We start from the raw sequence: 15497 nt of genomic DNA, 5'->3' as shown, positions 1-15497 counted from the left end.
AATGCGCGTGAACCAATTTTGGACAGAATTGTCACCGGTGATGAAAAATGGATTCTCTATGCGAAAATTAAACGCCAAAAATAATGGCTTAGTCCTTGACAAAAACCACTTCCGACCCCAAAACCTGGACTCCATCCACAGAAGTAATGCTTTGCATTTGGTGGGAAATCAAATGAGTAATTCATTTCGAACTCCTCAATCCACAGCGAACTGTCAATGCAGAGATCTATAGTCAGCAACTGGAACGTTGAAATCAATCCCTTCATCAGAAACGCCCTTCATTCGTCAATCCGAAAGGTGTTCTTCTCCATGACAATGCATGTCCACGTGTGGCACGTTTGACGCAACACAAGATTATGGAGTTGGGTTGGGAAGTTATCCCCCACCCACCATAGTCTCCAGATATGACACTATCAGATTACCATTTCTTTCGTTCGCTGCAACACCATCTTAATGGGAAAACGTATGCAAATATGGAAGGTGTTAAAGAAAACATCGACAAGTGTTTTTAATTCAAAGCCAAGTGATTTATTTAATCAGGGCATTAACAACCTGATTGTAAGATGGAAATGCATAATAAATAAGAATAGAGACTATTTCATTCAATATATGTTTGATATATAAGTTGTTCGGGTTTTTTCATCTAAAAAAGCGACATTAATCTCATGACAACCTAATAGATACTCTTTATTTTTTTGGCGCGTCGCATTGGTTATATTTATAGGCGTGTGGAGAGTTTCTTGAAATTTCAATTTTACGTAGCAGTACTGATGCTAACACTAGCGTTTACGTACACAAATATATTGTTGATTCTTACACTCGAGAATCTTCTACAACTTTAGAGAATAGGCGGAAGTTTCGCAATACATACTTAACAGTATAAGTTATGTACATTTGTAAATATAAATTTAATTTAAAAAACATCGATATTAAAATAAATATATAATAGTAAACCCGTCACAGTATGAATAGGCTACTAAGCTGCACATTTATTCCTATATAAAAAAAAAAGTAAGAATTTCCGAGAAACCTTTATTTAAACCCAAAGTCTGATACAAGCCTCAGCATCTTTACATCAGATATTGGCACAACAAACCTGGTGGTGAAGCAGGTAAGTTCAAAACCTACCTGAGCGCAAGCAAAAAATAATTAACAAATATGGAAATACTAGCAGAGACCCGCAAAACATTTGCTTTCATATTAGTATCTTTATTACAACAGAACTTCTTTAACTACAGAATCTCTAGAATAATACAAAAGAATTCTAATCACAGACACCGAAATTTATAAATCCACTTGTCTTAGGCCTAACCTTAGTTAAGCCTTTATTAAGTACGGCCTATATTCGATAAAGGGATAAGTTAACGCTGTAACTTGTGTACGTTTTTTTGCTGTAGTTAGGGCTAAACTTCACTGCACTTACTACTATCAATAAATAAATTTATAATGTTATTCTACGACCTAACGCCAGACCTTTTTAAAAAAATCAAGCTGTTAATATGTTGCTGTACAAAATGTCTACTGAAATATATTAACATCTGCCTGTTGTTTACATCCCTTGAAATGAAGTGTGGGTGCATGCGCATTTAGATAGCAAAGCATTTTCAGGAAAGACAAAAACAGATTATTATTATAATACATTATTTCTCTATTTAAATTATATGGGCAGTTATTGAATAACATTACAAATACGTAATAAAATATTTAAACCAATTATATTAGATTGTTCACACAACATAATGCCCAATGTGTACAATAGGAATAGAGAACAACAAAGCAACTACTTTTCATGCTTGACCGTGGCTCAGCAGTAGTTTCAGGGCTTATAACGCTAAAATTCGGAGTCCGATCCTATTATTAAAAGTTAGACGTCCAAGAAGCAGCTGATGCTCTGACATATTTTTAAAACAGACATGTTATTTGTGCTCTGTTGTGCCATCTTGAGGGGGGAGGTATTTGCAAGGTTATGCTTAATGTGTTTCACTTTTTTTGAAGATGACTATGTCATGAGATAAAATTTGTTTTACAATTTCTATACATACTAGAATGGATATCTACCACGTGGAAAATTTAGGTTATAAATTGTTCAGTTGTGATTTTAGGATGGTGATGAAATTTCCACGTTTTGTGTTGCTAACGGAGAATGATGGATATTTTAATAACCATTTTCTATATAGCCAGAGTATGTACATGTTGCATGATATGACGATGATTTATTCATAATTTTAGATTATATAATCCTTGATGACTTCTGATATGCAGTAACACGTCATTAATATTAACTTGTGATCAAAGTACGCGACCTACATAGATCATAACTAAAAAAAACCCACTGATTGGTATACGAAATTAAATATAATGCTCTAATTATTTTATATTTCCTTATTATAATGATTTTAAAATTTATAGTTCTTTATGTCGTGATTCTTTTCGTAAATGTTTATTGCAAGTTTGGCAGATAATCATCCTTAGTGATGTGGCGCTTTGATCGTTGATTTGTTCTTTTTTTCTGGAACTTGAGAATAACACTAGCATGATAGTGAATATTATAGATATTCGAGAAATTTTCAGATTTTGTAAATGTTATAGAATTCAAAGTAGTTTGTAATTATCTAATAGATTATTTGACAACCTATGAAGATTATTAAATAATCCTTAATTTGTATAATATAGCGAGTGAGCTACTGTTGAGATGTTCTCCTTACCTAGGCTTGTATTATAAAGTTATCTAACACGATTCTAAGATTCTTCTTTTAATCATAGAGCTTTTGTTTCTATAATTGAAATTTTATAACCTGAGTGAGACCAGATGTTGGCCTTATTGCAATTGTGAATACTTAATTCGAAAATTATTTCCTGTAACACTTGGGGAAAAAAGGTGTAACATTAATATTTTTCTCTTGAATTTATGATTTTTTAAAGAAGTGAGTGTATTATAATTACTTAATTGTATGTATTCATTCAGAGTTCAAAGTTTTTAATTTTCAAGCAGTTTGTAAGTCATCTATCGTTCCCAAAAAGAGGTCTTTATGAAAGCCCAGACAATAATGTGATGCCAAAAGAGGGATTTACACTTAACATTGGTAGTATATTTGAGAAGTCTTATTTGTTATAATAATATTCAGTTTTTTTTGTCCTGAAAATGCGCGCGCAACTTGCTATCTAAATACGCACGCATGCACGCACACTTCATTTCTACGGATGTAAAGAAAAGGCAGATGTTAGTATACGTCAGTAGACATTTTGTACAACATATTTAAAGCTTATCAAAGTCTTAAAAAGGTTTAGTGTTAAGTCGTAGAATAACATTATAAAATTGTTTATTGATAGTATTAAGTACGGTAAAGTGTAGCTCTAACTAAACTAATGAAAAAACGTACACCAGTTACAGCGTTAATTGATCTCTTTATCGAATATGGGGGGCTTAACTAAGGTTAGGCCTAAGAGAAGTGGACTTGTAGATTTCAATGTCTGCGATTAGAATTATTTTGTATTATTCTAGAAATCCAGTTGCAATAAATATACTAATTTGACCGCACCTGTTTTGCGGGTCTCTGCCAGTTGAAACTAAAAATATGTTCAAGATCTTTCAACAATGATTTGAAGAATCGAACAGCAACATTATGGAACCGAAAATTTAGAAAGAATTGGGAGAAGAGGATCAGGAACAAGAAGAAAAAAAATGTAATTCCATAGCCAAGAAACTTAACTACAAACTGAGAAAGGTGTTAAAAAAAAACAATAGTGAAACAAGATACTAACATAGGCCCCCCCCCCCTTAGTGGCACAGCGGAATGTCTGCGGACTTACAACACTAGAAACCGGGTTTCGATACCCGTTGTGGGCAGAACACAGATAGCTCTTTGTGTAACTTTGTGCTTAACTACAAATAAACTAAGATAAGAATCAGAAGAGCACATTCAAGAACTTGACCAAAAACGTCTAGAGATGTTGAAGGAGATTAACTGCTTTGGGAAGGAGTTAGTTCAATAAGATAAGCAGCTTCACAATGCGATTAATGTATTTAAAAGGCACTGTGGATATGAAAATCGCCATTAAATGTTTGTTAAAGGTGCCATGAAAGGGGTTACAGGATAAGCTAGATGATGTATTGAGTTCATTTGAGAACCCCGATACCAGACACGCATCTATAGAAAGATCTACAAACGATATGTTTGGCAAAGCACAGAGAGGTATGGATTCTAAAGCCAACATTACAATGGGGAAAATATTCAACCTATTTCGATAATATTTATCAAGTGTTAGACGGTATGACATATAGCCAACTTTCTTATTTCCTACTCTCCATAAGAACAATTTAACATGGGGGAAATTTAACATAGCAGCTCTTTTCAATTCCCTTGAGATAAATCAAAAGTAGAGTAAGGAGAAATTTTCATAAAGCTATGACTGACGAAGTGGAATTACCTTGCTGAGTTACTAAATTCAGAAGTGCTCGGAAAGATCATAGGCTGACTGGCATGTGCTCATATCATCAGTGCACTCAACGTGAAAACATGCTCGTTTGACTAGAACGAAGTAGTGACAAATTGTTAACTGGCCTTGTTCAACTTTCCATGCAATTTTAATTCATCATGCTTGATGATAAAAACAGTCAAGATGAAAGAATAATCAGGACAGCTAATGTTGATTCATTGCCAATCTCAAAAAGACAGCTAAATAACCTAGAAGGATCCATCCGGTAGATACGATGAGCAGTCTGTCAAGACAAATAGAAACCAGTGATGAAAGGTGTTTCCCTGTCGAAACATAATATATTTTGTTAGATATTACAACCAGCAGCTTTTCAGTTGAGAATACCAACTACGTCAGAAAGAATGGAATAGAGTTTCATCGTTGTCGACAACAAAAACATTATATTATTGTGAATGCAAACTAGACAAAGGTGAATCAATGCCCTATGGGAGAAACTCAAAAAGATTTATTTGAAAAATATGCAGCAATGGAGGGAGAAGATTGATGATGAGGTCAGTAATGACCAGACACACCTGATTTTGAATAAGAAGTTCATTATGCAAGCACTTGTCCAAGAGTTAATGGAACCATGGAAGGAAAGTCTTACTGAATGTTGATTGACACTGGATAGGGCTTGGCATGGCCTAGTGGTTAGGGCGATCTACTCGGGTTCGAATTCTTATCACAAAACATGCTCGTCCTTTCAGCCGTATGAGCATTATAATGTACGATCAGTACCTCTTTTGGTTGGTAAAATAGTTTGCGGTGAGTGGAGCTGACTGGCTGCCTTCTCTCCAGTCTTTTACTACTAAATCAGAAGTTAAAATAAGTACAGCTTCAGCTGATTTGGAATTTAGACATTCGTTACTGTAGCCTTGTATGCAAAATTACATCTGATTTACGATCCTCTTTCGTAAAAGGTTTCGCAGATGACAAACAAGCGCCAGACATGCAGCAGTTTAAAATTCTTTAACAAAAAACTGACCCAGGAAAATATTTTTAAGAGTTCAAATAGAACACAACAACAAAAGTTGTACAAGTAGAAACTATTCAGAGATTATTTGAACGATTAAGTATTATTGGCACTATCCCCAATGAATGAGCTTGTATTCTAAAATTTATCCCCTGTCAAATGGTACTTCTGACCTCAAGCCAAAGTTAGGTCATTAGACTTGAACCTATAGGGAAAGTAAATCAACCAAAGCTCCAAATACACCAGACTTTTCTAGGGATGTTGACTGTTTGAAGAAATAGAAGTGTCCAGGTTGGTAAGAATTCCAAAGACGACTTTAGTTCAACATTATACACTACATCATCACGAATGATGGAAAATAAGAATTTAACAGATTTGGTTTAAAAAAATTCTTAGTATGACGTAAACTGAGACTAACGTCTGCTATACATGCATTACTTTAATAGCAATATGCGAACTTCATTACTGTGTATACAGTTTTAACGTTTATTGAAAAGTTAACGTTTAATATTGGTTATGGTATATTTTTTTGGGTTTTTTAACCAATATGTATAAATATTTAGAGGAGACAACGATATTCTGGTTCATTTCACAAAATATCAAACTGGCTTACATCAGAGAATTAACATTTAAAGGTGATCTTAATCAATAGAGTTCTATCTCTGTTCACGCAGTTTTGAAACGTCTAACCATTGGAGTTAAAAAAAAAAAGACCGAGTTCATATCTTTGATCAACAAAAGATGTTTACAAAAGGCTTACTTTATCATGAATACTTTATTTTATATATATATATATGTGTGTGTGTGTGTGTGTGTGTGTGTTTATAAAACCAACGGGAAAACTGTTAACAACAAAATGTCCGGGAATGTATCTTATTATAACTCCGCTGGATTTAGGGTGTTATTTAATGTGGCCACTAGTGGTCAAAATCTGAGTATATATATTTGGAAGGCGCTATATCAGACATCCCCTGGAATCAAAGATATTGATGAATTTTATTTTTATTTGAACATGTGTGAATTTTATGTTCTTTATTCGGTTGGGTCAACATTATATCAATTGTTGCTCCACACAGGATGTTTTATTCCACGTAGAACAGAAAATAAAAATTATATGAAATAATAAAAACCGAAACGAGTCTGAATAGTCTTTAAAATCCACTTAATTTAAACTGTTTTAATGATTGAATTAAATTTCGTCGAGAATTTTAACCAAATTTACTTTCACTAGCAGAAGTTTAGAATACCAAATACAAACATGCCCTTCAGTAGCTCAAGGGTAAGTCTAAAGGCTTACAACGCTAAAATCCTAGTTTCGAACCTTCTGATAGGCACAGCACAGATAGCCCATTGTGTAGTTTTGCACTTAACAAAACAAGTCGACTTTACAAACAAAAGTGTACATAGTTTAAAAGAATATTATAACCTGTTTAAATTTCAATACACAAATAAAAACATTTTGCCTGAAATTGTCCATTGAGCTTCTAATTTATACTTCAGTCAGTGCGCAAAATTATGCTTCTTTATTGTGATTTGTTCATTGAAACTTCAGACTTTGGTTTAGTGGAAAATTACTTTTTATTCATGACTAGTTTAAGTAATGCAATCTTCTTTGTTGAAATATTAAAATACACTCCCTTATATCACATTAAGTGAGCATACAAAAGAATGAAAAAGTCCTCTAAATATGTTTTACGTTTTTGATCAACAAAGAAAAAGTTCAGAACATTTACTTTTTTTAATGATTGGAATTAAGCAGCTATTATTTTCATATAATAAAATAAAAGGATTTTACGACCTTATAGCATATTCTACTATGCTTTCACCCACAAGTTCCTAGAATTACAGCAAACAAGCAATGCTATAAATTTCCAGAGTTCCAGTTTACGTAGTATCACGGGTAAAGCTGTATCCTTTAATTCTGATTGAAACATAGGAAATTCAAACTTTTAGCTGGCTTTAGTTTAAAAAGGCCATCTTTACCTACGTGCAACCATAACGCATGGAATTTGACACCTGTATCTTGCGATGTCTGTGACGACCTCTGTTTTCTGTTGGTTAGTAAGTGGAGTGGCCTTTCTGACTTAGTGTTAATGTGCAAAGCAGTCAAGTACATATTCGCATTCTGACTGGCTCTTCAACGAGGAGAAACAGCTTTGCAAATACAACAAAAAGTTTACCGTTTAACTCAAAACCTACTTGTTATAAGGGCAAAGAGCTAGTTGTTTCTGTCGTTCTTAGTCATTTGAGTTCCTTATATTAGTTTCTTCTAACTCTGAAGAAGGAACATTGTTTAGGCACCTTTTTAGATAATTATGAAATTCTGTCCTATAAAAAGATATTTTTAAGTGTAGCTTTTTGAAGCAGATAATGTACTTCATTCAGTTGTTTTAATCCTGTAACGGTGTTTTTTAACTTAATTTCTTTTTTTAGAGAACGTGACTTATCAGATTTTCTTTCCATTAAACTGCATTTTTATGTTTGTTTATAAATATATACGTAAAGTTATAGATTTCAAATCAAAATAGATTTTTCGTTGTGTGTAAGTGCAAAGTTACACAATGAGCTACCTATTTTGTGCCCACAACGGGTATCGAAACCTTGTTTTTAGCGTTATAAGTCTGCATACTTACCGCTGTGTTAATGTGGGAGTTAAAATAGATTGTCAGTTATTTGTGTGATTTATTGTCAACAGGTAAAGTATCGAAAAATGTGTCCCCATTGTTTGTACTTCGTTAAAACTGACAAAACTAATTTATGATATAATCAGGCTAGTAAATTACACGAAACTATTTCTTTTGGGGATTTTGAATTTCGCAAAATATCATCCCCTCTTTTCTATAACGTGACTAAGGTGCTATCGTGCATGATCAAATTCAACTGTAATATGTCCTTAAAACATGATCAAATTAAACTGTTTTAGGAACATATTACAAGATGAGACACGCTAAAACTAAACAATGATTTAGTAATTTTTGAGTAAATAAAGCGATCAAACCCAGAATAACAACATATATTAATGCTGTAGACAAATCATAAATTAATATATGCTAAACTTAACAGTTTGAATATTGGTAGGGGTTAATGCATAATAAGCCATCCATTTATATAAGAGCTTTAGGGCGGAGCGCAGCAGAAGGGTTAGCATGCCAGATCCATCACTTGTGTTCCTCGACAACGTAAAAAAAAATACGCTCAGCACTCTGGTCTCGTTCTAAGAGTGCAAGTCAAATCCCATTATTCGGTCAGTTAAGAGTTGGTGGTAACTGCTCTTCACTAGATATTTTCCCTCTAGTCTATCAGTTCAGAAATAGAGATAGCTAAAGTAGATAGCCATTGAGTAGTTTTGCTCGAATATCTTGAACAGAAGCAAACAAACAAACGTACGTTTTGACTATTTTCGATAAAATTGGGTTTTTCAGACATAAAGAAGCGTTTAATTTCTAGCGAAAATCCACAAAGTCCTAAAATAACGTTTTCTGTTACTCCGTTCACTCATGTTCTTGCAGCTCTTCTCTGCATTACATAACATTCTAGTATATTAGATAATGCCTCGAACATTTCCTATATTTAACCTATATAAAAGCCAACGTGTGTCACGTGACGCTTTATTTTTCGAAATAGGAGGAGTTATAAAAGCCAAAATGCATTTATCCAGATAAAATAGTTCGGTTATTGTCTGCCCATTGCAATTTTAGTGACGGGGGTGCAAAGGGGCCGTGATGGGGGGGGGGGGGTTGTCGTGAAACCTTATAAGTGTACTGAGTGTTGGTATAATGAGCCTAAAGTAAAAAAGGTGTGGGATCACCTAGCCTTGACCCAAGTGCATAAAATGTGTCATGAAAGTAAAAATAACACCAAAGTTTTAATAATAATAAAAACATCTTCAATCAATGGAAACTAAATTAAGAAATCAACAAATATTTTTCCAGTTTTGTTGTTTATACATTTCATTTTATACTTTCAGGACTTAGACTAACAAAAATATTAGGTTATACTTTTGTTACTATATAACATGACATAAAAGCCATTGTTGGAACGTAGCGTTACTAAAACGCACTGGCTTTTCTATATATTAGAAGTTGTTATTCTAACTGATTTTTACCAATAATTATTCTATGAATACGCCACAAATTAATTCCATGAATAATCTTAATTTTGATTGGCTCACAAAGGAATTTATCTACGTTTGACTGCCTCGACTGCAGTTTTCTGTTTCTTTGTTGGTCAGGCTTTATTTCGCAAAATTTATTTCAGTTAGCTATGAAATGTGAGGTTAGGGTATACTTATGGGGTGGGGGTGGTAGTACTTGCCCCGTTATTTTTGACGGGCTATACACTAGTTAATAGTAAGGCCTGATATGGCCTGGTGGTTAGGGTGCTCTGATCACAACTTCGGGTCGCTGGTTGGAATTCCGCAACTAAACATTCTTGCCCGTTCAGCCGCGGAGACGTAATAATGTGACATTTAATCTTACTATACGTTGATAAAGAACATCTCAAAAAGTAGTGTTGAGTAACTCCCTTCCCACTAGTCTGTCACTTCAAAATTATAGACGGTTAGCGCAGATAGAACCTGAAATTTGCGCGAAATTCAACAAACTAACAAACGTTAATAGTATTGTATCTATTATATAGTCTTATATTATGAATGTTTTATTTGTGTACTTGTGTCTGTTAGAGCGTCATTGGGATATTTAATTTTCTGTTATAACTTTTTTATCAGTAGAGCAGGTAATTTATTTTCAGTTGACGTAAGAATTTTTTTTGTTGTTTTAGCAAGAAAATCTTAGTATTCTGAAAGATCCAAATCTTGTATAATTGGTAATTATTTTATTCTATAGGTAAACACATCGTTAACGGTGAATATGTTTCTGCTTGAGACTAAAAGTAGGTGACTCAAGTTCTTATGATCAAATAACAGATGAAAGATCTTTGGAAATGAAATGAATTTGCTTTGCGAGTGATCTAGTCTGCATCAGTGTTCTCATGATGCTGAGAGCTGCATTTTCATCAAACATTGAAGTACCACTGAGGTGTAGATGCAGAAAGGAAATTCTCCTTACGTTACTGATATTGTGTGCTTTGGAGCCTTTTGGCATGGGTCATTGGGTACCATCAGAAAAAAATAGCCAGGACTTCAGACAAATTACACATCAAGGTAAGTAGAAGACGCGGCGTCTGTATTTTCCGCTGTTGGTAATATGTTTGTTTGCCTTTATCAAACCTTCGTGTTTATTTCCGGTAGAAGGCACATTTTTTTAGACGTAAAAGGTACTTTATAAATTACTTAACAGACATATTTAAGATGTACATGTATTTTACAAGATGTTTATTAAAACTAAGTCTAACACTTGAATACGTTTGTCATCCTAGACTATAACATTACGATTCCCAATATAAACAGTTGAGTGTTTCTTCAGGAATAACTATTTTACGTGATCTAGTTACTAACAAAATTGTACTTAGCTTCATCGGTTATCTTCTCAAGCTGGGCTGATGAAAGCAAATATTCCACATCATAAGATGAACTTTATTCTTTGGAGTGAGCTAGAATGTTTTTTTTTTAATTTTGTGAAAAATGAAGAATTTGAGTCAAATTGAAATTTGGATAGTTTCAAAACACCGTTTTAAACGAAAATGGTTTTAAGTACGCGTACTCACTACGTGCAGTTATAGAAAATGATAATCAATTAAGCGGCTCTCTGGTTAAGATTGTTATATAGTATCCTTTCTGTGCGCATGAATACAAAGTTATAGACTGACATTTCATCATATTTGTTACAAGTTAAAGAGATATATGAATCTAGATAGTTCAGTCATGTGCCAACAGTTTATACCAAATAGAACTGGCTTACAAATTCTGTAATTTTTCAAAGTATAATAAATTTCTGTTTAAACAGAAGTATAATTTGGAATTTGTTCTTATGACAATAAAGTAACAGCATAGATTATCACAAGTTTGTTTTAGTATTTTATTGACAGCACGTGTAAAGTTTTGCGTATAGTTTACAAACTAAATTGTCTCTTAGCAACAACTTACCATATTTAGTATAAGAATATTGTACGTTGTTATTTTTTATGTAAAATAAAATATCATTTCGTTTGAACATACTTTTTTCACCTAAATAATAATTTTACTTAAGAAAATAACCATTAAAGTAGCATGTCTAGTTTTTATATTTGAATGTAACGGACAGAAAATAGTAGAATATTTTAATTGACAAAGAGATATCTAAGAATACCAAACCTACATGTTCATATAGATTTTTCACGTTTTATCTATTTAAATATATTTATAGGGGTAATCAAGGACAGAAATAATAATATAAACCTGATGATATATTTTTATTTGCCTGTATGTATTAAAGTAACCTTACGATCATCAGTGTATCAAGGCTTGTGTTTTGATTTTGGAAATGTTATTGGTAAAGCTTAGACAGGTATCTATTATCTACTATGCATCATAGGGTGTTTAATCGAAACTTTCACGTTTCCCTTTGTTGTCTGATTCACTTATCATTGTAAACATTTCTGTTCCTTAACTGTGCATGACTGAAATAATTTACTCACTGTTTAAGGAAATTCAATTATATTAGGCAACAAAACTCTTATTGTAACCAGGTGTAGTTTTGACTTATGTTAGGTCTTTCAATGAAACTGTCATAATCAAATATAATTTTGACAAATGCTTAGTCTTGTAATGCTCTTTTACCATAACCATGTGTAGTATCAACCAGTTTAGGTCTTACATTACTATTATCGTTTCCAAGTGTACTATTAACAGTATTCTATGATAACGAGGAAATGTGTGACAGTGCTAGGTCTCACATTGCTCTTACCACAAATTGGAGTAGCTTACGACGTGCTAACTCATGCCATGTTCTTACCATAATCTGGATTACTTTACGACAGTGCTAGGTCTCACATTGTTCTTACCACAAATTGGAGTAGCTTACGACGTGCTAACTCATGCCATGTTCTTACCATAATCTGGAGTACTTTACGACAGTGCTAGGTCTTACATTGCTCTTACCACAAATTGGAGTAGCTTACGACGTGCTAACTCATGCCATGTTCTTACCATAATCTGGATTACTTTACGCGTGCTAGGTCTTACACTGCTCTTTCCATAACCTGGAGTAGTTTTTGACAGTATCAGGTTTTACAACGCTCTTATTATAACTTGGAGTAGTTTACGACAATGCTATGTCTTACAAAGTTCTTACCATAACATGGGTTACTTTATGACGGTGTATGTCTTAAAATGCTCTTATGTTTACTTGAGGTAATTTTCGACAGTGCTAGGTGTTGCAAAGTTCTTACCATAACCTGGAGTAGTTTTCGAAGGTGCTAGGTCTTAAATTGGTCTTGTCTTAATAAGTTTAGCCTCAGCAATGACCGTTATGATAATATGATGCAGGTTTGACCAATGTTTTGTTTCAAGATATTCTAACCAGACCAAGTGTAGTTTCGATAAGTGTCACCTCTTAAAATAATCCAAGTTTAGTCCTGACAGTGTTTGGGGGTTCGCAATGCTCTTACCATAACCAAATGTAGTTTCGACAAGTTTCGATGACAAAGAGAGAGTCATTGCCAGCTGAATGTGTCAATATAGGTAATTGTGGTTGACAAGTAAGTGACAAGTGCGTGCTTCATATTTAGTTGAAAGAGAAACGAGTGGTGTGGGAACAAATCAAGTACATTTTCGAAGTTCCTTGGCATGTAAGCCAAAACTGTTTGTTATATTTTGTTTTTAAGTTCGTGTTTGTACATTTTTACCAAATATCAATACTGTGCCTGTAGAAGTTTTGTTTGGATATTCCGTTGTTTCATATCGTACTCTAAGTCTCTAATGGCATAACGAAATAAAATATCAATTCTAACTGTATTTTTTCTTTTCTTTTTTTAAGAGCCGAAGTGCTTGAATATAGAAGAAACCATAATTAACAAAACCACTGACTATTTTTATAGAACGTCGGCACTTATAACAAAATGATCATTATGTAAGAGTTGTGTGTTCAGTTAGCCTGTCACTTAGTGATGATTAATCATTGATAGGAAAACCTTTCGTCAATTATTTTGTATAAGGACATTGTTCAATTCTATTACCACTTTAACTTCGATTGTTCATTGATTCACAGTTCAACACAGATGTTTAAAATGCATTGCATTCTTAACCCTAAAAATAATGATTTGTTTTTATACTGTTCTGCTCTGATGGGTTCACAGATTGCACCATATTGATTAATTTTATAAATTTGCCGATTAAAATATTTAGTGTAAAGAAATTATCAGAAATATTGTTCGAGATCACCCATTTTCTGTACAAAATACATAGGAGACTTACAGCTGTAATTAGTGACATTAATTGTAATATTGATGATTCTTTTTAAACTTTTGTATGGGACTTGTATGTTATTAGGTATCCTGTAAACATAATCAGGGGCCCGCAAGCAATTTATAAATAAAAAATAATGTTCTTGTACGGCCGACACCTCGATTATTCTACGATTAAACTTCTTCATCCAAACATTTTTACGGGATCTTTTTTTTTTTCAATTGTGAATTTAAAATCTTCTCGCGAAAAAATGGAATATTTTCAATATAACTTAACTTTTCTTTTTTGGCTGATGACATTTTGAATATTTTTATAGCTAAACGTGTCTGTCTTATGCCATTGTATATATTCTGGCCTAAAGACAGGAGTTCCAGAGAAATATAGTTCCCGGCCACGGAATTATGTCAATGCGAAATCACAATTTCGAATATATAAATCTTTCGTAAACAAAATATTTTATTTTTACACCAAACAGCAAAGAAATAACGTCTGAGTTTGCATGATTTATTTCAAGGCAACTGTACTTCCACTAAGAGGTAAATCGGCTTTAAAAATATCGCAGTGATCGTTAAACCTCCCCCTCCGCCAGTTTGCAGTGACAAGCGAGCGAATGTTCAAAATCAAAAACAGGGTGTCGGTTCAAATTGGCTGGACCAATAATGATACATCAAACGATAGCTCTCTTCATGTTCGACTTTGGTCTTGATCGTTTCATTCGATCCAGAAGCATTTACTATTTGAAAACACGCATATAAAACTTAGTGTCAGTGTTTTCGGACCGGACACGGCTGAGTGGTTAGCCCTAACTGTGAATCCGGTGATTCATGTTTCACGTTCAGTTGCTGCAGAAAAGCAATTCGTACTTAAGGGCTGTGGAGGTTCTGTAATAGTGGTGGTGAAATCCAATCGTATTATACAATCAGACAAAAATAGCCCAAGAGTTAGCAGTGGGTGCTGCTTTCCCTCTACTTTATTAAATTAAGGATCGACTATACTCAGGTGGCCCTTTGTATATCTTCGCACAAACATTCGAAACAAACCAAATAATCAGAGTTACGTGGAACAAATGTTTGAAATTCAATAATTGTATATGTGATGTACATGTTTGGAGCGAAATTTCAACTTCCCCTTTGCCTGTCTGGTAAGTAGAAATATGAGTAAGAATTTAACCTTATCTTTATATGAGTCTCACAATCTGAGTTGTTGTTACTCTTAACATTTATGACAGGCAAAATTTTCTTGAGGTTTTTAAAGGTTATGGCAGATAACAAAGTTGATATCGAACTAGACATTAATTACCTTATTTCATTTTTGTTCATGCTGACGCAGTACGTAAGAATGAAATTTCAAAAACACACACACAGTGGATTCCTGGTGTGTTTTACCAGTGATATCATACTAGTTATGTGAATAATTTTCTAGTGATATTTATGAGATGATCACACAATTGTGTCGAAAGCACTATTAAATAAGATCATGGTTGTGAACTGTTTATCACGGTAGGAAATGTCTGGTTAAAATATTTTATAATTGACCCTTTTTGGCATAACAAGGGTTTGTTTGTTTGGTTTGTTTTCGCGCGGAGCTACACGAGGGCTATCTGCGCTAGCCATTTCTAATTTAACAGTGAAAGACTAAAGGGAAGACAGCTAGTCATCACCACCCACGGCCAACTCTTAGGCTACTCTTTTACCAACGAACAGTGGG

The 15497-nt window shown here is 33.7% G+C and overlaps 1 protein-coding gene across 1 annotated transcript in view; it reads left to right on the top strand.

Annotated features, from left to right (window-relative positions):
• LOC106457813 (semaphorin-5A-like) overlaps positions 1–15497 on the top strand; it is a 70664-nt gene that overhangs the window by 5175 nt on the left and 49992 nt on the right. The window contains exon 2 of the mRNA XM_022383867.1: positions 10294–10610. Within this exon, the coding sequence (XP_022239575.1) occupies positions 10439–10610 (172 nt within the window). The 5' untranslated portion in view covers positions 10294–10438. The remainder of the gene's footprint in view (positions 1–10293; positions 10611–15497) is intronic.

This window comes from Limulus polyphemus, unplaced genomic scaffold, assembly GCF_000517525.1.
Source record: "Limulus polyphemus unplaced genomic scaffold, Limulus_polyphemus-2.1.2 Scaffold377, whole genome shotgun sequence".
Classification (NCBI taxonomy): domain Eukaryota; kingdom Metazoa; phylum Arthropoda; class Merostomata; order Xiphosura; family Limulidae; genus Limulus; species Limulus polyphemus.
The sequence above is the reverse complement of the archived record's forward strand: the minus strand, read 5'-3'. Positions and strand labels throughout refer to the sequence as shown.